The 23,320-nt window shown below is 51.2% G+C and overlaps 1 protein-coding gene across 1 annotated transcript in view; it reads right to left on the bottom strand.

Moving 5' to 3' along the window:
* Positions 1 to 20,359, bottom strand: part of PER3 (period circadian regulator 3) — a 43,428-nt gene extending 23,069 nt beyond the window's left edge. The window contains exons 1-10 of the mRNA XM_054720842.1: positions 20,316 to 20,359; positions 19,605 to 19,965; positions 19,037 to 19,182; positions 18,106 to 18,221; positions 16,732 to 16,933; positions 6,661 to 6,712; positions 5,382 to 5,536; positions 2,020 to 2,098; positions 486 to 592; positions 114 to 270 (exon numbers count right to left, since the gene is read on the bottom strand). Of these exons, the coding sequence (XP_054576817.1) occupies positions 114 to 270; positions 486 to 592; positions 2,020 to 2,098; positions 5,382 to 5,536; positions 6,661 to 6,712; positions 16,732 to 16,933; positions 18,106 to 18,221; positions 19,037 to 19,182; positions 19,605 to 19,759 (1,169 nt within the window). The 5' untranslated portion in view covers positions 19,760 to 19,965; positions 20,316 to 20,359. The remainder of the gene's footprint in view (positions 1 to 113; positions 271 to 485; positions 593 to 2,019; positions 2,099 to 5,381; positions 5,537 to 6,660; positions 6,713 to 16,731; positions 16,934 to 18,105; positions 18,222 to 19,036; positions 19,183 to 19,604; positions 19,966 to 20,315) is intronic.
* Positions 20,360 to 23,320: the final 2,961 nt, after the last annotated feature.

The raw sequence follows: 23,320 nt of genomic DNA, 5'->3' as shown, positions 1-23,320 counted from the left end.
TCCGCCCTCAGGCCGTGCTGCCCGCCTGCCCGCCGCCAAGGGGAGGAAGTGGAGGAAGGAATAGGACCCGGCAAGAAAGAGTTTCTAGAAAACGTGGAAGCGGGTGCACTCACGTCCGCACTTTGTGCCGGCCCATGACGAAGGCCACCTTCCGGCTCCACGGGTCCACGAAGCCGGACCAGCTGGAGTCCAGGGTGACGTAGTGGCCGTTGTGGGTGCAGAAGCGGACGGGGCGGTGCTCAAAGGGGCCGTGGCCCGCGAACCGCAGCACTGCAACGCAAGAGGGCGGAGAGGGACTTACACGACGACAACCGTCACCGCTGGGCAGTTCCGCATCAACGTGCAGAACGCCAAGGGAGGAAGAAGGAGTGTTAGCAGTGTCAGCACACCGCTTACCAGGTGAAAGGAAAGGGTCAGCTCTAATAAGAAACGAGAGGAAAGTGAGGTCCAGGATGAAGAATCTCCGCCCTGAGCCGCAGCCTCACCTTTCTGGTGGACGGCGACCATCAGAGCGCGGTCTTCTGGGTGCAGGTGCGTGAGGATGGACGTGCCGACCAGGTCCTGCGGCAGGTACCCCAGCAAAGGCACGGCCCTGCGCAGACCGGCACAGGCACGGTTAGACGCGGTTACACTGAGCAAACACTCCTGCCCTTCGTTTTAAACAGGAGGCCATAGCTACATAAACTCTACGGGCAACAGTCACATGACCTAAGGGAGGTGGCCATCCGCATCGAAACCACGCGGGGGACCTGCTCACACAGACTGGCTCGCCGCAGGGGAACAGGGCAGAGTGGGGGGCGAGACCGGAATGTGTATATCTACAAGTTCCTCAGAGGTCCCCGAGGCCCTCCATTTACTGCCCCTGAAGTTTACACAGATCGCATCGTAACACAGGAAAACGCTCAGGATGCTGAAGGAAGCAAGCACGCTGGGACTCTGCACAGTATGACGACAATCACACAGAAACGCCGCCGCAAAGGCCATCCAAACAGATGCGTCCCAAGGCTCTCGAAAACGGCGAGACAGGACTCGCAGGTGACGTGGAAAGACCCGGCTCCACGCACTGTCCATGTGCACAAGGTCACACACGGTCTGAGGTGATAACACGTGAGCTATTTTCAAAAGATCCTTGTTATCCTGCGTTCCACAGATTGCATCATACAAAGTATCTCACCAATTACTATTATCTCAGGGTAACTGTAATGAAATAAACCCACTTGCAGGTGGTAAGATTTTTAAAAATCAACATTAACATCATAACCATGCCAAGTTTTTGACACTTTTGCTTCACACCTCCATGTGGTAAGAGGCTTGCTATCCAGGTTTTGAGATTTCATGAATAAGAAAAATATTTAAAATAAACTGGGGGAAAATGGAAGCACTAATCAGGGGTAACAATGTTTTATAATTTTTTCAAATAAAGATCTTAAAAAACAGCAATAAGCAACTACTATTCATTATCACTATTCTTTCAATAAAAAGCGTTATCTTAACACTTAAAAAAGTAGGAAGGACCTAAGTTCAAAATAAGTAACAATTCTTTAAATGAACTTAGTTTCATACACACACAAAACCTGTTCTGTTCTCTCCCCAGCCCCCCTTAAAAAAAGCCACGAGCCGGCTCGGGAGCGGCTGTGCAGTGGAAATGCCCTGGAGGAGTGCGGGGCCAGGGGCCCCCTATGAGTACACCCCACACGCGCGCCTGGCCGCTGGCCCCCAGGCTCACTGTCCTCCCGTGTAAACGGAACAATAACTGACTCGCCTAAAGCAGCTGGGGGCTCAAACATAACTTGTAACTGTGAGAAGTGTAACAGGCAAGGTATCTGTATTAAACATTTAGACCAAGCAGGTCACACGCGTGGCATTTAGACAAAAAAAATTCAATCTAACAAAAATCAAACAGATAATGGATAGATATCATATATGCAATGTAGGAACATGTGAGCATACCTATAAACCTTTTCATATTTGTATTTATTTCCAGAAGCAAATCTCTCTTAGGCTTAAAGAAGTACTTACCGCTCATCTATTTCAAGAAAAACACACCCTGGAGTGTGTGTTGTGGTGAAAATTCTTTTGTCCACCGGGATCCGAGGAGCTGGGAAAAAGAGGGACTCATTTAACGGCAAATGTCTAGTCATCCACTTAACGTGAAATCTCACTTAGGGGCCTGGCCTTTGAGCAGCCAGAGCTACATTAGATGGCAACGCTTTTCATTATTACTTACATCTTCTTCTCTTTCAAAAATAATTTTTAATTGATTTTAGAGGAAGGGAGAGAGGGAGGGGAGAGGGAGAGGGAGGGTGGAGGAGGAGGGGGAGGGGAGGGGGAGAGGGAGAAACAGACATCGATGTGAGAGAGAAACATTGATCAGTTGCCTCCCACATGCACCCTGACTGTGGAACAAACCCGAAACCTGGGTATGTGCTCTGATGGGAATCGAACCTGCAACCTTTTGGTGCACAGGACAATGCTCCAACCAACTGAACCAGGGCATCATCTATGTTTTAATTAGGTCAAATGTCATGCCCACCAAAGTTAACTTTATTTTATTTTTAAAATATATTTTATTGATTTTTTACAGGGAGGAAGGGAGAGGGATAGAGAGTTAGAAACATCGATGAGAGAGAAACATCGATCAGCTGCCTCCTGCACAACCCACTACTGGGGATGTGCCCGCAACCAAGGTACATGCCCTTGACCGGAATCGAACCCGGGACCCTTGAGTCCGCAGGCCGACGCTCTATCCACTGAGCCAGTCTGGCTAGGGCCAAAGTTAACTTAGACAGAGAAGTCTGTGTGCACTGACCAGCTTGTCACCGCAGATAATCTACTCGTCGAGCTGGAGCTCCTTCAGGTGCAGGAGCAGGCAGCTCGGGCCCTTTAGTTAGACGTAACTCAGCACACAGGACGACGGCCAGCAGGACAGGAGCGTTTTAAATTTGTGTAATAAAGCTGGTACGGTCAGGTCAGCCATGGCTTGCTTTGAAAGTGTAGTGGTTAACACATCAGGGAACCATCTGAGCATAATGCTAATTCTGCAATTGCTTACGAATGATTTTATTTGCAAAAAAACAGGAGGTGAATGCAGGAAACGTCTAACTGAACGGAGTCACTCAGGACACACCAACATGCACACACCTCACACACCACCGCTTCCTCCACGCACGAGTGTTATGGGACACGCCTGCCCATCTGACGTCAGAACTTCGGACACCTTCCTCCACCCTCACAACCATCCCCATGGCCCCGCCACCGGCAAACTGTGGGGCTGCCCATGCCGAGGAGCCCAAGGCACTGTGTGTGTTGTTGGTGCGTTCCTCTTTTTTCACATTTAAAATTTTTATTTTTCAATTACAGCTGACATTCAATATTACTTTATATCAGCTTCAGGTACACAGCATAGTGATTAGACAATTACAATTTATGAAGTGACTCCCCCAGTAATTCTCGTACATGTTTTCCTATATTCTCCAAGCTTTACTTCACACACTTGGTATTTTGTAACCGCCCATCGGTACTTCTTAATCCCTTCACCTTTCCATCCAGTTGCCTCACCTCCCTTCCCATCTGTAACCCTCTATTTGTCCTCTGTGTCTGTGAGTCTGTATCTGTGATTTGTTTGTCCATCTGGTCCTTCAGATTTCACATATCAGTAAAATCACATGGTATCTGTCTTTATCTCACAGCATAATACCCTCTAGGTCCATCCATGTTGTGCAAATGGTAAAATTTCATTCCTTTTAATGGCTGAGTAATATTCCATTACTAGAGGCCCGGTGCAAAAATTTGTGCATGGATAGGGTCCCTAGGCCTGGCCAGCGATCAGGGCCGACTGGGCCTTCCTGCCGGCTGCCAGCCAGGGCCTTCCTTCCCCGGCTGCTGGCTGCAGCCTTCCTTCGTTCCGCGCCACCCCCTGGTGGTCAGTGCACGTCATAGCAAGCAATCGAACTCCCGAGGGGACAATTTGCATATTAGGCTTTTATGTATATAGAAGATATGTACACATCTTCTTTATACAATCATTTGTTCATGGGCATTTAGGTTGCTTCCATATCTTGCCTATTATAAACAATACTGCAATGAACATGGGGATGTATATTATCTTTTCAAATTAACGTTTTGAATTTCTTCAGATATATACCCAGAAGTGGAGTTGCTCAGTTATATGGCAGTTCTATTTTCAATTTTTTGAGGAACCTCCATACTGTTTTCCATAGTGGCTGCACCAATTTTGTGTCTTAATCACTGTATAAAACTGTTATCATTTTCAGAGGCGTCTGTCTTATTTTTAACTAGAGGCCCAGTGCATGAAAATTCATGCACTGGAGGGGGGGTCCCTCAGCCTGGCCTGCCCCCCTCACAGTCCGGGAGCCCTCAGGGGCAGGAGGCGACCCGGCGATCAGGGGAAGACCCCCATCACACCTCTGCTGCTGCCACTGCCGGCAGCACAAGCCTCGGCCGGCCCTGGTTACCTGTGCCTCGGGCTGGCCCTGGGTGGCTGGGGGGCCAAGGGGACTGGGGGACTCCGGAGGCAGGTGCACGGAGCGGCCGGACCCGCCTGGGGGTGGGCCCAGCCGTGCTGCACGCCTGCCGCCCCAGCGGGGCTGAGGGGACTGGGCGCTGCCATCTTGTGGCCATGGGCGCCACCATCTTTGAGGGCGTGGCAGCAATTAGCATATTCCCTCCTTATTGGCTGTGGGTGCCGCCATCTTTGAGGGCAGGGCAGTCAATTAGCATATTTCCTCCTTATTGGCTGTGGGCACCGCCATCTTTGTGAAGGCGTTGACGATCAATTAGCATATTTCCTCTTTATTAGATAGGCTGCGTGGTTAAGTTTTCGAGTGTTGTGCCCCTAACTTCATTTTCCCCAGAAGCCCTGTGGGTCTCAATCTGTGTGAGTTTTTGGCACAGGACGGTCATTTGTAGACACGCAGGTGCCCTGGTTCAGCAGGACTGACTGTAACGAGCTGACTGTACTCACACGGAATGTAAGAATGCAGCTCTGCCATCAGGACATATAAGCTACACTGAAGAGCTTATATTTACACACGGCAAACATCATGGGTTTCAAACACTTTAAAAGCATAGAGCCATTCCTGTGACCGCACTGTGCAACAATGCCACTGTTCCTATTTCACCAAGACAGAAGCAAAGGGCCACCGGACTGCCAGCAGCGAGGAGGAGAGGGCCGGGCAGGTGGCAAGTCCCTGCGGGCCTCGGCCGTGCCGTCCGGGGAGAGGAGCTCCGCCCAGACGTCCAGGGCAGTGAACCGGCTGCAGAGTGCAGAGTGCAGGCCCAGCCGAAGGCCGCGTGCCGCGGTCCCCGCGCAGCGAACGGGCATGCCCAGGACCCCCGACAGCACCGCCCCCCCGACTCACCTTCGTAGCCAGAGTGCATCTTCTCGGCCAGCATGAGGCAGCAGGGCTCCGGCTCCGGCTCCGGCTCCGACTGTGGCCTCGCGGAGCGCCGCACGTGAATCAAATAGGGAATCACCCGGAACGGGGCGTGACGCTGCCCTCGCCCGCCGCCTCCGCTGCAAGAGCAGGAATGGTTCAGCGTGTGCAACGGCTGGGAAATGCCTCCTGTCATTTCCGAGAGACACAGCCCAATCTAAAACATTTAAATATATTTATTTTCCAAAGAAGAAAAACGTTCGTTTAAGATGTCACTCCCCAAGGGCAAGTCTAGCCACACGCTATGCACACGCAGGAGGTTTGTGGAGAGCTGGCTCGGATCCCGCGAGTGTGGCATTGGCACCAGGCACTGCATGCCTCTCCCCCGGACCTCCGCACCTAAACTCCAGCCGGACTTCCTGCGTCCGCTGTGGGGCGAGGGCTCTCCATGCCAGCTACGTGCGGACGGCCCGACAGCCGTCTCCAGCCCGGGTTCCTCCCCCGAGCGCCAGCCAGTGCCTCATCAACATCATTACATTTTATTGTGAAAGTAACAGTAACATGATGTAACACTGACATATCGGTAAATTTAGAGGAAAATAAATTCACTAAAATTCCTATGAGAAATCAACGACTACAATTTTGGTCTATTTTCCTCTAGTTTAATATCTTTGGACCTTATAAATCCTTGTTATAAATATACCTATCTTGCTTTCTTTCAAGTTATTCAAAATGTCAAAAGTTAATTTTAAATGTGATGAAACAACAAAAAGCACACAAAAGAGCCCAAACAGTGGTCATTTGAAAGTGTACTGGCCTGACTGGTGTGGCTCAGTGGTTGAGCATCGAACTATGAACCAGGAGGTCACGGTTCCATTCCCGGTCAGGGCACATGCCAAGGTTGCGGGCTCGATCCCTGTGTGGGGCGTGCAGGAGGCAGCCTATCAATGACTCTCTCTCACCATTGATATTTCTCTCTCTCTCCCCCTCTCTCTTCCTCTCTGAAGTCAATAAAAAAAAAAAGTGTCCGGAACCACCAGGGGCTCTTACGCCCCCAGGCTAACCATGACCGTTCTCTCTCCTCCTGCTGATTATCATCCACTTCCCTCATGAGGATGCTTCTTCCCTCAATGAGAAGACAAACTCCTGTGGCAAGAACAGTCTTGACTTTAGCTCCCACAACAGGCCCGGCGAACACGAAAGGACCAAAGCAGAGCTAAGTCCGACCAGAGCCCAGGCGCGTGGCCCCGCAGGCCTCACTCACCGGATCCTGCAGAAAAAGGACTTCACGGGAGCAAGGTCGCACTCCGACGCTGCTGGAGACAAAGACAGACCGTCACGCACCCGCAGAGCGACCGCAGAGCCGCCCGTGCTCGTCACACACAAACGAGAAACCATCTTTAAGACGGAGACACGGGTGAAGACGGGCCTCTCCTGCGCTCCGAGATGCAGGTGCACCCAGGGTTTTCCAAGGGCGTCCCTATTCCAACAGGAGCCCCGGGTAAGGCGTGAGCGCCCGGCTCAGTCTCCCCGACTCCTCCCACAGGCCCCCCTGTATTCCCATCACTGCCGAACGCACCCCTTCGATGTCAGTGCACTCATCCTGACACCCCTGTTCGGTGGTAACATTCGATTCCACTGCCCTCGCTGGACAGAGATGATACACAGCCCCCTTCCCCGTTCTTTCCTTGGACACATTCCCCAAAGCTGTGTTCCTCGGTTCGAGGACGTGATCGTTTTATGACTCGGGTGTTGGCAAACTGACGTCTGGGTGGGACCCACGGACAGTGTCGCTAACCGCATTTATCACTCTCCTCAGGGCAATGGTGCGCATCCATTGTGCTGATTTTTGCACTGACATTACTGCTCTGTGACGTGGTGACTCGGAAATGTTTACACGTGCCTGACTCAGGGCAGCCTGGGGGCCGGCCTTTTCCCAGGTGTTTGCTGACTGGTTTCCTCCGTCAGAACTCCCTGATATGTCTTTTGGGCATGTGTTCACTGGAGGGAAAGTCCTGAGTTTAGGAACCAAGGAGAAGGTTAAAAATATGCACCGAAGGAGCACAAACAGTGGAATTCTGAAGAACCGAGTCTTGACTACGGTCCAGGTCTTCACACTTCCACGGAAAGGATCGCAGGAGGCGCCAGAAAACGGGCTCTGAGCGACCAGGACGATGTACGTGAGCAGAGAGACTCCCGTGTAAGAGTCCAGGGCCAGGGATCCCACTGCCAAACTGCAGGCAACTGGAGTCGGAGCCGAGTCCCGACGGCAGAAGACGGTTCTCACAGGGCGGCTGGGGACCCAGTGAAAGAACCCCACCATCAGCCGAGTCCGCGACGTGAGGCTGTGCTGCCGGCTCAACGCAGAAACTGCTGAGACGTGGACAAGCTCACGGAGGGGACGTGGGTAAGGATCCAAACACTCTCCAAGAAAAAAAGATGGCGACCGGCAAGAAGGTAGGGAGGGTGTGTGAGAGAGTGAGGGAGCGATAGAGGAGTGTGTGGACGTGTGTGGTGCGTGTGTGTGTGTGTGTGTGTGTGTGTGTGTGTGAGAGAGAGTGAGGGAGCGATAGAGGAGTGTGTGGACGTGTGTGGTGCGTGCGTGCGTGTGTGTGTGTGTGTGTGTGAGAGGGAGCGATAGAGGAGTGTGTGGACGTGTGTGGTGTGTGCGTGTGTGTGTGTGTGAGAGAGAGAGAGGGACAGTCAGATCCTGCGGGTCTTCCAGGGGCTGCCAAACCGGGCAGGCCTGGACGGCGAAACCCAGCTGCCACCACAAACAATCCGGGGAGGACACCGCCGGCACAGAGACCCCACCATCTTGAAAAACAGCTGTTGAGACTAGGATCCCAGCCTCGCCACCACCCAAACTGGTCTCAGACGCAAACCGGGACCCTGCAGCCACCCGGGTAAAAGACCTGTGACCACAGCTGCAGACCCAGGGACACCAAGACCCCAGGCACCCGGCCGCGGATTTCTGTGAGTCACAGGGCCCAGCCCCCTCCCGCCGGCCGGCTATAGCGGCACAGGAACTGCTGGACCCTCTCCGCGTGGGCAGGCCCTGCTCACACAGGGAGGCTGTGCTGGGTTTGAGCCTGGGCACGCAGACAGGGGAGTTTGTTACCCGCAGTGCGCACTCCTGGGAACAGACCCCCAGGCCCACTCAGGGCAGCTGTGCCGCCTGACTCTGATTCTGGGTGAGGGCACACGAAGTCTGTCTCCCGCAGCGCAGGGCAGCTGTGCAACCCGATCCCCAAGCAGACCGAGGACCCTCATTCTGCACGCGAGAGGCAGCACTGAGCGCCAGTGACTTGATTCTGTTTTCATTGTCCGTGCACGGGATCCCTGATTCCGAGTACACGCACACTAAGACCCAGTGACTCCAGTACTCGGCACATGCGCACACAGGGACCTGATTCTCAGTGTGAGGCCGCACCAAGTGACAGAGACTCAAATACTTGATTCTTGGCGCGGGCACAGGGAGACACCGACTTCTGGTGCACGCTAGGGGACCCTGATTTTCAGCACATGCCAGCGGGGTCTCTTTTTCAGCATGGCGCAGGCGGGGTCCCTGATTCTAGGTGTACGCATGAGGCTGCACTGAGCGCCAGTGACTCTGAGCCTGGGCGAGCAGGGCTCCCACAGACCCATGGCAGCCACACGTCTGTGTCAGAGCTCTTCAGTGACACTCAGGCGCGAAGCTCCCACAGCACACGGCCCAGGCCACCACAACTCGGTGATTGGACCTTCTGGTGATAGTTAGAATGGGGAGACAACAAAACAATCCCCAGAGGAAAGAAAAAGAGAAATTGCCAAGAAAGGAAATAAGTGAAACTGAGGCATGCAACATGACAGAAAAAGAATTCAGAGTAATGGTCCTACAGTTCATAAACCGGATGGACAAGAAAATCAACAACCTATGCAAAAATCAGGAAGAAATGAAAAGTGATATAGCTACAATAAAAAACACCATGGAAGGTTTCAACAGTAGACGACCGAATTAGTGAGTTAGAAGATAAGGTAGAGAAACAAGCCCAATCTGAACAGCAACTGGAGAAAAAAATTAAAAAGCAGGAGGAGACCCTGAGGGAGCTTTGGGACAACTCGAAACGAAGTAACACACGTATAATAGGGCTGCCAGAAGGACAAGAAGAGCAGCAAGGATTAGAAAATCTATTTGAAGAAATCATGACAGAAAACTTCCCTGTATAGGGAAGAAAAAAGTTACACAAGTACAGAGAGTCCCAAGCAAGATGAATTCCAAAAGACCCACAGCAAGACAGGTAATAATTACAATGGCAAATGTTCACAACAAAGAGAGAATCTTAAAGGCTGCAACAGAGAGACAAAGAGTTACTTACAAAGGACCCCCCATTAGATTATATGATTTCTCAACAGAAACACATCAAGCTAGAAGGGTACGGAATGAGGTATACAAAGTGATGCAAAGCAAAGGTCTGAATCCAAGAATACCCTATCCAGCAAGACTATCAATCAAAATTGAAGGGGAAATCAGGAGCTTCGCAGACAAAAAAAGGCTAAGGGAGTTTATCACTACCAAGCCAGCAATGCAAGAAATACTAAAGGGAATCCTGTAAAAAGAAGAAATAGAAAGGGAGGAAGGAACACAGTCATCAAGTACAGAAATGGCTACAAACAAGTACCTATCAATAATAACATTCAATGTAAATGGATTAAATGCTCCAATCAAAAGACATCGAGTGACTGAATGGATAAGAAAACAGGACCTATATATATGCTGTCTACAGGAGACTCACCTCAGAACAAGGGATTCACACAGACTGAAAGTGAAAAAATAGAAAAATATTTATCAGGCAAATGGAAATGAAAAAAAAAAAGCGGGGGTAGCAATACTTATATCTGACAAAATAGACCTCCAAGTGAAGACCATAACAAGAGACAAGGAAGGCCACTTCATAATACTAAAGGGATCAATACAACAAGAGCTATAACTCTGGTAAACATATATGCACCCAAGGCAGGAGCACCCAAATACATAAAAAACTTCTAGAAGATATCAGGGAAGACACTGACAGCAACACAATCATAGTAGGGGACTTTAATAACCCACTGAAATAACTGGATAAATCCTTTAGACAGTTATTAGCAAAAATTAGCAAAGGAACTTCAATCCTTAATGACTCACTAGATCAGATGGACTTAATCGACATCTTCAGAACATTCCACCGTAAAACTACAGAATACACATTCTTTTCAAGTGCACATGGGACATTTTCAAAGATAGACCACATATTGAGACACAGGCAAAGTCTCTCCAAATTCAAGAGGATTGAAATCATATCAAGCATCTTCTCAGATCACAATGGCATTACATTAGAAATCAACTACAGTAAAACAATCACAAAAATTCAAACACTTGGAGGCTGAGTAGCATGTTATTAAACAATGATTGGGTTACCGAAGAGATCAAAGAAGAAATAAAACACATCCTAGAAACAAACGACAATGAAAGCACAACAATCCAAAATCTTTGGGACACAGTGAAAGCACTCCTGAGAGGGAAGTTCATAGCATTACAGGCCTACCTCACAAAACAAGAAAAAATGGTAATAAACCATCTAACTCTGCAACTTGAAGAATTAGAGAGCAACAAGAAAAGCCCAGTGTGAGCAGAAGGAAGGAGATAATAAAGATCAGAGCGGAAATAAATGACATAGAGAACAAAAAATAATACAAAAGATCAATGAAACCAAGAGCTGGTTCTTTGAAAGGATAAACAAGATTGATGAACCTCTAGCCAGGCTCACCAAGAAGCAAAGAGAGAGGACCCAAATAAACAAAATCAGAAACGAAAGAGGTGAAATAAGAACAGACCCCACAGAAACAAGAAGATCGTAAAAAAAAAAAAATACTATGAGCAACTCTACTCCAACAAACTGGTCAACCTAGAAGAAATGGACATATTCCTAGAAAAATACGACCTTCTAAAACTCAACCAGGAGGAATAAAAAAATCTGAATAGGACAAATAACTATGGAGGAAATTGAAGCAGTAATCAAAAAACTTCCAGCAAACAAAAGCCCTGGACTGGATGGCTTCACAGGGGAGTTTTATCAAACATTCAAGGAAGAACTAAAACCTATCCTTCCTCAGACTATTCCAAAAAATTCAAGAGGAAGACACACTTCCAAGCTTTTCTATGAAGTCAGCATTACCCTAATCCCAAAACCAGATAAAGACACTACAAAGAAAGAGAATTACAGGCCAATATCAAAAACATAGACAACAAAATTCTCAACAAAATTCTAGCAAATCGAATCCAGCATTTCATTAGAAAGATAATACACCATGACCAAGTGGGATGTATTCCAGGGGTGCAAGGCTGGTACAATAACCGCAAATCAATAAACATGATACATCACATAAACAAACTGAGACAAAAATCACATAATCATATCAATTGATGTAGAAAAAGCATTTGACAAAATCCAACACCCTTTCCTGATAAAAACTCTCAACAAGGTGGGAACAGAAGGATCATACCTCAACATAATAAAAGCCTTATATGACAAACCTACAGCCAGCATCATACTCAATGGGCAAAAACTAAAACCATTTCCCCTAAGAACAGGAACAAGACAGGGATGCCCACTCTCACCACTCCTGTTCGACATAGTGCTGGAAGTACTAGCCATTGTGATCAGACAAGAAGAAGAAATAAAAGCCATCCAAATTGGAAAAGAAGAAGTAAAACTGTCCTTATTCGCAGATGACATGATACAGTACATAGAAAACCCTAAAGACTCCATCAAAAAACTATTAGACTTAATAAATGAATTCGGCAATGTAGCAGGATACAAAATTAACACCCAGTAATCTATGGCTTTTCTATACACCAATAATGAGCTCACAGAAAGAGAAATTAAAAAAGCAATCCCATTTACCATCGCACCAAAAAAATTAAGATACCTAGGAATAAACTTAACCAAGGAGATAAAGGACCTGTACTCAGAAAATTTCAGGACGCTAAAAAAAGAGATTGAGGAAGACATGAACAAATGGAAGAATTTACCATGTTCATGGATTGGCAGAATCAACATCATTAAAATGTCCATACTACCCAAAGCAATCTATAAATTCAATGCAATCCCCATTAAAATACCAACAGCATACTTCAAAGACCCAGAACAAAGTCTCCAAAAATTCATCTGGAATAAAAAAAGACCCCAAATAGCCGCAGCAATCCTGAGAAAGAAGAACAAAGTTGGGGAATCACAATACCAGATATCAAGCTATACTACAAAGCCGTTGTCCTCAGAACTGCCTGGTACTGACACAAGAACAGACATATAGGCCAGTGGAACAGAACAGAGAACCCAGAAATTGACACAAGCCATTACGCTCAATTAATATTTGACAAAGGAGGCAAGAGCATACGATGGAGTCAAGACAGTCTCTTCAATAAATGGTGTTGGGAAAATTGGACAGATACATGCAAAAAAATGAAACTAGATCACCAACTTACACCATACCCAAAAACAAACTCAAAATGGATAAAGGACTTAAACGTAAGATGGGAAACCATAAAAATCTTAGAAGAAGCCATAGGCAGCAAAATAGCAGACATTTGTCGTAGCAATATATTTAACAATACAGCTCCTAGAGCAATGGAAACTAAGGAGAAACTAAACAAATGGGACTACAACAAAATAAAAAGCTTCTGCACAGCTAAAGAAACCGTCAACACAACAACAAGAGAGCCCACTGCATGGGAGAACATATTTGCCAATGTTATCTCCGATAAGGGTTTAACCTCCAACATTTACAGGGAACTCATACAACTTAACAAAAGGAAGATAAACAATCCAATCAAAAAATGGGCTTGGACCTAAATAGACACTTTTCGAAAGAGGACATACAGAAGGTTGAGAGACATATGAAAACATGCTCAAAGTCACTAATCATCTGAGAGATGCAAATCAAAACAACAATGAGGTACCATCTCACACCTGTCAAATGGCTATCATCAACAAATCAACAAACGGCAAGTGCTGGTGAGGATGTGGAGAAAAAGGAACCCTCGTGCACTGCTGGTGGGAATGCAGACTGGTACAGCCACTGTGGAGAACAGTATGGAGTTTCCTCAAAAAGTTAAAAATGGAAATGCCATTTGACCCAGTGATCCCACTTCTAGGACTATATCCCAAGAAACCAGAAACACGAATCAGAAAGGATATATGCACCCCTATGTTCATAGCAGCACAATTCACCATAGCTAAGATTTGGAAACAGCCTAAATGCCCATCAGCAGATGAGTGGATTAGAAAACTGTGGTACATCTGCACAATGGAATACTACGCTGCTATAAAAAAGGAATTCTTACCATTTGCAGCAGCATGGATGGAACTGGAGAGCATTATGCTAAGTGAAATAAGCCAGTCAGAGAAAGAAAAATACCATATGATCTCACTCATTTGTGGATAATAAAGAACATTATAACCTGATGAACAAGAAGATAGATACACAGGCAGAGAAGCATCGAACAGACTGTCAAACTACAGCGGGAAGGCTGGGGAGGGCTGGGGGTGGGGGGAGGTAAGAGATCAACCAAAGGACTTGCATGCATGCATATAAGCACAACCAATGGACGCAAGACACTGGGGGGGGGGGGGGGGGGGGGGGGGAGGAGGGGGGGAGGCCAAGGGAAGGTCAATGGGGAAAAAAGGAGATATGCACTACTCTTTTAAATATCCTCAGGTGAGGATTTTTTTTTTTTATTGATTTTTTACAGAGAGGAAGAGAAAGGGATAGAGAGTTAGAAACATCGATGAGAGAGAAACATCCATCAGCTGCCTCTTGCACACCCCCTACTGGGGATGTGCCCGCAACCAAGGTACATGCCCTTGACCGGAATCGAACCTGGGACCCTTGAGTCCGCAGGCCGACGCTCTATCCACTGAGCCAAACCGGTTTCGGCTGCACTACTCTTTGTAATACTTTAAACAATAAAATAAACTTTAAAAAACCACACCCTCCAAGTTCCGACATGATTTTTACAGGCAGGAGCTCGCCGCCTTGGAGCCACTGTCAAACACATGCTTGTTTGCTCACGGCTCTCCGGTCAGTCAGTCACGGCAGCCGTGGGCAGGGGCAGTGGGTAAGAGCTGGGCTCCGGGCTCACCGGCCACGGTGAAGCCGGGCTCCGCACGTATTGGCAGCGTGACCTTGGTGAGGCACCTGCTGTGCTCAGTGACTGGGGGCTGAGCAAGGGCACGGCTCCTGGCTGCAGGGCACACGCCGCTCCCAGCCACCGCCCGTGCACAGCGGGGACTGGGCCGGCCACGCCAGCTGCTCTGAGCTGTGCTGGGGGCCGGGCCCGCTCCTCCCAGCCCCCTTCCCCAGGGACAGCCCTGCACAGAGGTGGGGGCCCCTCTCCCTAAGTCTCTTGCACAGCTAACCCCATCTTGGCATTTGCTTCTCGGCCGACCCCAGCGAACAGCGACCTCACCTGTCAGCGGGGGACGCTGAGGGTGTCCATGCCTCACAAGGTTTTTGTGAAGATTCCATCCCCTAAAACATTAAGCGGAGCCCCTGGCAAACAGTCCCCGTCACAGAGCAGCAGTTAAGACGACCCGCACAGCGACCCTGGGCCGGGCTGGTCAGAAACCACCGCACCCCGAGAAGCCGTGGCCTCCGGGACAGACTCAGTTCAAAGCGCCGTCGGTTCCCAGCTAAGACTCTCCGCACGGGGCAGACCCCGCACCTGGACGGCAGGCGGACTCCCTGCGCCGCTTACAGCCCCTCCCTGGAGTCTCGTGACACAGAGCGCCGACCGGGTGGTGACACAGATGGGCCGCAGGCACCGGCGCGCCTCGGCGTGGGTGTCCCCTCTCCTTTCGGGGTGCACTTACAGAAACCGCGGCCGGCTCCTCAGCAGAGGCGGACCATGGGGAAGCGGAACCAGGCTCTACAGAGGCCGAGCTGACAGCAGCGGGGGGTGGCTTCCCACGGCCTCGGGATGTCCTGTGAGCTCCAAGGAAGGGACGGGCGGAGGAGCGCGGGCACAGTCCCATGAACTGGGGGCCTCACCGGTTGCGCTCGGGAGGCCGGGCCCGAGGTTTGCGGGCAGAAGTGCGGGGCGGGAGCACACTCAGCGGAGGGCCTCTCGTGAGGAAGCAAAGGGTTAGGGCTGCCAGACGACAATTTCAGGCCACAGCCTGCTGTTCCAGGAGGGAAACCCGTGGCAAGAAGCTCAGCGAAGACGAGAAGGCTGGAGAGAGAAGGCAGGCTCACGGGCGAAGAGGAAGGAACACACGGCACCGCGAGCGGCAGACACTGCCCGTCCGCTCTGCTCCCGCCTCCACTGCAGCACCTGGGGGTGCCCGGCCCACAGGGATGCGGGCAGATGTTTACGGGAGGAACAGAGACTAAGAAATGCAGAGGAGCCCTAGGGCAACGAAAGGCCGAACACATGCGTGCAGGGCAGAGGAGAGGAAGGAAATGGATGTTGTTGTGTGACGGCAACAGGAGAGGGAGCCAGGACGACAGGCGTGCGTTCTAGCGCTCATACAGTTTGTGCCTAAAAGACGGGGCGACGGCCTGGGCCTGGAAAGGGAAGCCAGGAGGCTTCTGCCCTGGACCAAGCTCTGGGTTCAAACCAGGAAGGACACGAGCTTCATTCGCAGGAGCGTGAGCGTGCCGAGCACCACGCGTGGCCGAGAGGGGTAACGCGGGCAGCTCTGTCCATGTGTTTTTCTACAAGAAGCTGGAATCACAGGGAAGGACGATCTAGACTGAGCTCTAGGAGACCCTTTACAGAGCGCGAGTGGAAGGGAGACGAAAGCAGAAACGATGGGTTACAGACCACACAGGACCGATTCACATTACACGGTAAACAGGCCTCCCAGGTCAGAAGGAAAAGTGATGAGATCCAGGAACTTTTACGGAGAAGCAAACGGGAGAAAGCTAACCACCAGAAGCTTATCTCCAAGCAAAGCTCACACGTAATGAAGCCAACGTCAGAGGAAGAACATTCCATTCTATTCCCTTCGCAGAAACAGCCTTTACAGCACGTCGCCTGCTATGCAGCGTGTGCCAATCAAACTGTGTCATGACTTACACTCTACGAAATCAACTGGACTACGTGAAAGCGAACTGACTGAGTCTTTATGTTTTCAGAAGCATTTAAAGTGTTATTTTCATCACACGCTGCTTTTTAAAATAAAGAACTAAGAAAGGCCGTTCCGTCTGCCTGTCCCGAATGATGCGGCGGTTTCTGCATTGCCTCGGGGAGCAGGGACGTGACCTTGAGGAGATGGGGGGGGATGAGGGGGTTATGAACATACGGGCCGGTTACCTCTTTGGGTCCAGCTGCTCCAGGCGGGAAGCTGAGCGTGGGCAGTGTGTGTGTAGAACGCCCGCACATCTTGCGGGGCGAGCAGTTCGGCGAAGGGAGAGGCCTCCCAAGACTCCCGCCGCCAGCCCAGGACGGACGGCGCCTGCTCCGAGACGTGCACCACCCGCCCCGACACCAGCGAGAACACGGCCGCGAAGGTGTCCTGTGGAAACGGACAATAACGGCAAACACTGAGACGCCTACTAGCAGTGCACCCCCAAAAGGTCCCTCCCCTAGATTTCCACCAGGATCAGGAGCTTAGGACACACACTTCCTGCCGAGGCGACAGAGCTCCGACATGTACGTTGTACCCGTCACCGCAAAGCCTTCTGAAGGTCTGGTGTCTGGGCCAGGAAACACGGCAGCTCCCTCCATGGACGAAGCACGCCTCCACCGTGTCTACACCGACTTGGATTCCTCCCCCTCTGCACACTGTGCCTGCCCTGGAGGCTGTCTCCTCCTCACCAAAGCAGTCCAGGCTTCCAGACCAGGCTCAAGAGTCACCTCCAAGATGTCGCCTTTAACCAGCCTCCTCACCTAAGATCTGTTCTCGAACGTGTGACGACAGACAGGCGTCTAACTTGGCTTAATCTCCCGCTGCTGCTGCTGCGGGCCCGGCCTCCGTTTCCCCCCTCGCTTCATTTTAAAGACCCGCAAGAGGAAATGTGTTCTTACACTCCCTTTTCTTACATCTCAACAGCACCTACTGTGTGCTATGAACACACCAGTCAGTAATAGAAGCGCTACGGTGACATTAGGGACAGCTCAGGTCCCGATATTAGAAAACCTTTTCGTTACGACTGTGTTGAGATCTAAACATAAAGGTGAGTAGCCTCCATCATATCAACAAAGCACGCGGTAACATTACTCTGTCGACAGAGACTCAAAAGAGATACTCAACGTCCCTTCCAACATTTTATAAAAAATGACAGCACTTTCTTGACTCACCTGTGACATCCAGTTGTTACAACTTGAAGGAGTAGGTATTGGAACTAAGAATGACATAAATAGAAATGAACAATTCGGAGGTTAGAACACGACGCAGGACGCTCCTCTGCAGTGCTGTGTCTCGGAGAGACTCGGGGAGGCTAAGGAGACGGGCACCTCAGGACCGGAGCGGAGCGGAGCTACGTGCGCCTGCGCTGCTCCTGCCCGCAGACCCGCCCCCCCCGCGAGGGCCGGGGAGGCGACCCGGGGCCGCTGGGGCAGTTTTCTCCTCCTGTTTACCTCCAGCTGTGGTTACTGAGACTCGGTTATTCTTTGTTTAAATTGTATCTAGACCAGGCTGTGAGGAAAAATCACCCAGGCTGAGATGGCAAATGCGTGGATTCTTACTGTGTTTTTGGAAGTGTGCTCTGAAGCCATGGAGGCCAGCTCCTCAAGGCCGTACATGGTCACATCTGCTTGAGGTGCTCCATTTTGACTGAGAGTCTGGAAAAACGCACTGCTTGCTAAGAAACACAGGAAAACAAATAGGGAGTCCAGTGAAAACAGCATCTCCAGGAAACCACTCTTATGACGAGGAAAGCGGGCTGGTTTCTCAAGAGGACACCTCCGTGTTTTCCTCGAAATTCACCTGAAATACTGATCGCGGTGCAAACTTAAGACCTTGAGTGTTAGGAATCTTGCATGTTCTAGATCGCAAGGAACAGAACACTGAAGGTCCTAAAGAGGGGACTGAACCCCAACATTCCAAATGCACACACAGGGCGCTGCCACGACAGAAGCGTTACTCCGGCCCTCGGAGCCACGAGTCACATGTGAAGCCCCGTGTCGTGTATGACGCCCCTGAGGTTGGCCTAGAGATCGTGTACTTTACGAAATCCCTCGAGAAGGAACGTCAGAGATCAAAGGGAAAAAGCGTTTATAATTGCTCCTTGGTAGTTTGGCAAATTCCTGGCACACCGGGAGTGCATTTTAAAAGTATGTGTAAGGCAGGGAAAGTGTAAAACTTGTACTTAGCTAAATGTATTTCCCCCTTAATATCCACAGGAGACGATGCTCCTTCACAAAGTGAGCCTGCGCAATGTGCTGATGCCAAACTCGACTCCTGGGAGAGGCCAGCACAACACTGCACTCAGCTATTCACAAATCGGGGTCTCCCAGTATGAAAAACGAAGACCCTCCTGGGATCGCTCATCTCCCCTAGAACACCATAAAAACCTCAAAACGCTCCTGTGACGACACCGCACTGACAGCTCCTCCGGCCTGGCGGCCGTTTCCGCGCCGGGGTCCCTGGGCCGCCCTTCCTCGGCGGCTCCTTTACCTTGAACGCTGTGCACACAGCGGAGGGCATAGTGGAGGGCATCCAGGGTGCTCGGTTTATTGTGTCTCTCCGACGGCAGGTATTTTTTCATTTCTTGGACAACCATGATCAGTTCTTCAGAGACTCTGTTTCGGTCTTGCTGTTCACTGTTAAGACCAAAATAAACTCAACGCTTTCCATTTCAGTAACAGCCAAACGTTTATTGAACAGCCTATTCCGCGCCAAGCATCTTTCTAAGTGCTTAGCAAGGATCCAGTCCGAGCTCACAGGTTTGTCTCTGTTTTACGGGCGGGGCAATGCCAGCCACAGAACCTGGGAGCCGCTGCCGCACATGCCCCACGCTCCTTCCCACCCCCGTCTCCACTCGGCTGAACCCCTCTTCATCTACTTCTGTCACTCTTCGGTCCTTGACTTGCCTCCCAGAGCATTTCATTGGAGGATCCCTGAGTGGCCTCCTGAACTTGCTCCTCGGGTTTGCTGACAAACCAAGTAAAAAGACTTAAACCCTCCAGTCCCTGTTCCCACACGCGGGCCAGGAAACACCCACCAACCAGGGTGCAAGGATCACCTGTGGCTGCTCTCCAGGTGTTTGCTCTGAAGCTGGTATTTCTGGCTCCACCTTCCCCCAGAGTCTCTCCCCAGGGCCTGGGGGCCGCTGGCCCGGGGTCCCCCGAGGCGCTCAGGTGCAGGCCCCCCGGAGCCCGGCGGTTCACAGCTGGACATGTTTAGGTCTTCGCAAGCGTCCACCTTCCGCTCGGCGGCCCGAACCCGTTGCCGCTTCTTTCCCGGTTTGTAACCAGCGACAGAAATGCACTGCTCACTCCGGTCCGTGCGCTCGCATTGGAGAGAACGCTCCCGGTCACCGGGAGGCACCGTGCTCTCCGGGGTTTCCGTACAACCGTGGACGTCTCCGCTCACGGGGGTCCAGCCTGGGGGGGGGGGGGGGGCGGGGGGAGAAAAGTGACAAATGTTACGTGAAACGGGCGACTGGACGCGGGAGACCGGGCTGTGGCTCGCCGGCTGGGAGCCCTGGAGGGGACCCTCGGCCCCGGCGGCCGCAAAGCCTGGCTCGGGGTCACCCGCTCGCCCACCGCAGCCCTGCGAAGTCGGCGCGCGCCAGGAAGGGGACCCCGGCGAGGCGGGCGACTTGGAGTACAAAGTTCCGGGGACCCCAGGTTCCCGGGCGGTGCTGCCTGACCGCGGCCCCAGCCTGAGGGCAGGCTCGGGACAACCTGCGGCCGGCGAGCGTGAGGCCTCCCGGCCGGACCCCCGCACTCACCCGCCGCCGTCTGCGGGGCCGCGGAGTCCCGAGGCCCGCCGCGTGCAGTGGGCCCCAGGCGCCGCGCCCCCCGCGCGCCACGTGATGAAGCCCCGCCCCCTGACTGCGCGATTGGCCGCCGCTGCGGGCTCTGCGGGCCCCCATTGGTCCGGGGGCGGGGCCTGGACTGGGGCGCCCAGGTTACGTAACCCGAGGCGAGTGGGCGGGGGCGAAGGCCCCAGAGCGCCTTACGTAACGCGGTTGGGCGCAAGGCTGGCCAATCCCGACGGGCTGGCGGGTCAGCAGCGGGCGGGCCCCACCCCCGGAGGAAGACAAGTGCAGGGAAAGGGCTCTCACCCAGAAAAGGCGGTGGAGAAGCCCGCTTTAAAGCACCGGAGGCTCTTTTTAGAGTGAGCACCAGCTCCTCCGAAATGGAGGGCACCGTGCAGACCTGCTCCCCTCGCCAGGGCCTGGCCATCAGAAATCTTCCGTGCTTGTTGGGTGAATGGAAGGCATTGCATAGGAAGGGACCTGTGCCAGCTGTTCATGTCATGGGTTGGATAAACCCTCTTCTTTTCCCAAACGATGGCAGATCTCCCGCGCCTCTGAAGCTCTTTCGTGAAACTGCATTCATTCAAATATTTGTTGAATGCATAGCTGGGTAGGGGTGAGTGTGGCCCCTGGGTGGGGAGAGAGCTGGGGCCACTCAGGGAGTCCACATTTTATTGACATAAAGCATGTGAACAACTCCATCAAGTCAGAAGGTGGCAAGTGCTGTGCAGAACATGAAACAAGCTAATGGGATAAGGTGTCACTAGGACAGGCCTGGGGGTGAAGGAGGCAAGAGGCACATTAGCCAGGGGATCCAGGCGGCCTCTCGGCCTCTCGGAGGTGAAACTGAAACCTGGGTGTGTGAAGGGGGTGGGGAGGGCCCGGCCATAGAGCAGCTTTGCTGGTGAGAAACCAAAGGCAGGATACTTCGCCTGGAGAACAGGGAGGGGAGGGTGGTGCCAGTTGGGGTCAGAGGTTAGGAAGGCCAGACTACAGTGGGCCTTATCATCGGGGAAACTTGGATTTCTTTCTCATGATAGTGGAAAGGGGCCGGTTTTAAGCAAGATAGCGATTAGTCTCAGACTGCGGCACAGGAAATAGTTAAAAGTTAGGAGGCCTTGATTAGAAGGTAGAAGATACATTTGGGGGCACAGAGCCTTGCGGATGGAATGAGAAGAGAGCAGCATCAAGGTGACTCCCGAGTCTGGTTTAAGCAGAGCCGTTTGTGATGGGACATCAGCTTAGAGCAGTGGTCGGCAAACTCATTAGTCAACAGAGCCAAATATCAACAGTACAACGATTGAAATTTCTTCTGAGAGCCAAATTTTTTAAACTTAAACTTCTTCTAACGCCACTTCTTCAAAATAGACTCGCCCAGGCCGTGGTATTTTGTGGAAGAGTCACACTCAAGGGGCCAAAGAGCCGCATGTGGCTCGCGAGCCGTGGTTTGCCGACCACTGGCTTAGAGGGGCAAGTCCTGGATGGTAATTGTTGATGGAGGGAAGACTGAGAGTTACGTTTTCACGTTATGTTTTAGATGTGCATTACACTTCCAAGTAGAGTTGTCAGGTAGGCCCGTGGTCGGCAACTGAGGTAGGCCATTGGATTTCTCAGCCATTCTCTGGGATGGACATTATTGTTGACTAGAGGCCCGGTGCACGAATTTGTGCACAGGTGAGGTCTGGCTGGCCCATCCCGATTGGGGCCAGGCTGGTGGGGGGAGGAGGAGCACGGGAGGTCAACTGGCCGGCCCTGCCCCAATCAGGGTGGGGTGGGGCTGATCAGGGCCGAAGTGCACGTCAAAGCAACCGGTTGTTCTGGTGTTCTGGTCACTTGGCTTTTATATATATACTAGAGGCCCAGTGCACGAAATTCGTGCACTCAGAGGGGAGGGGTCCCTCAGCCTGGACTGCACCCTCTCGCAGTCCGGAAGCCATCAGTCGGACCTCATTAGCACTGCTGTGGATGCGGGAGAGGCTCCCACCACCGCTGCTGCGCTAGCCAGCCATGAGCCTGGCTTCTGGCTGAGCGGCGCTCCCCCTGTGGGAGCACACTGACCACCAGGGGACAGCTCCTGCATTAAGCGTCTGCCTCCTGGTGGTCAGTGCATGTCATAGTGACCTGTTGTTCTGCTGTTTGATCGATTTGCATATTAGCCTTTTATTATATAGGATAATGTCTTATGGGCAAGGCCTCTAATTCAATTTTTTTTTTAGGTAGTTAAAGGGAGGGGCAGAATTTTCACTTGAGCCTGAAGCTAAAATTGCCCTTAGCTCAAAAATCTGCATACCACTGTGACACATCTTGGTGAGGCTCATTCTGAACCCCCACACTATTCTATTATGTGTATAAGTATTGGGAACCATCTTATCTCTTTAATGAAAGGAACCTTTTGTTATGTTACAATGACTAACTTTATCTCACGAGTTGTGTTTTGGCTTCAAGCCTGTATCCAGTATTCATGCAGCAACTTCAGCTCTTCTGTTCAATATTTACCTGGCATATCTTTTATTTTCTTTTCTCTAAGTCTGTCTAGATTTTTATGTATTAGATAGGAATAGCCCATGGACACAGACAATAGTCTGGCGAAGCCCTGGAAGGGGCGGGTGCAGGGTGGAGGAGATCAATGGGGAAAAAAAACCTAAAACAAAGGGACATCTGTAATACTTTCAACAACATACATTTTAAATAAAGGGAAATACCTTAGTTGAAAAGAGTTTTATGTGAAATAATATAAGAATTGCTCTACACTGTACTTTATATCCTCAACTCCTCTCGAAGGTATTAACTGACCCTATGTTCACTGACTGCAGGACTGACTTCCGCCACGCCGACCCAGCACTGACTGCCCCGGGGGCTGTGATCAGACCCTGCTTTTCTCTCAGGGCCTCTGTCTAGGCCTGATCACAACCCCCTTGGCAGTCAGTGCTGGGTTGCCATGGCGACCCAGCACTGACTGCAGAACTGACTTTTGG

This window comes from Eptesicus fuscus, chromosome 9, assembly GCF_027574615.1.
Source record: "Eptesicus fuscus isolate TK198812 chromosome 9, DD_ASM_mEF_20220401, whole genome shotgun sequence".
Lineage (NCBI taxonomy): Eukaryota > Metazoa > Chordata > Mammalia > Chiroptera > Vespertilionidae > Eptesicus > Eptesicus fuscus.
The sequence above is the reverse complement of the archived record's forward strand: the minus strand, read 5'-3'. Positions and strand labels throughout refer to the sequence as shown.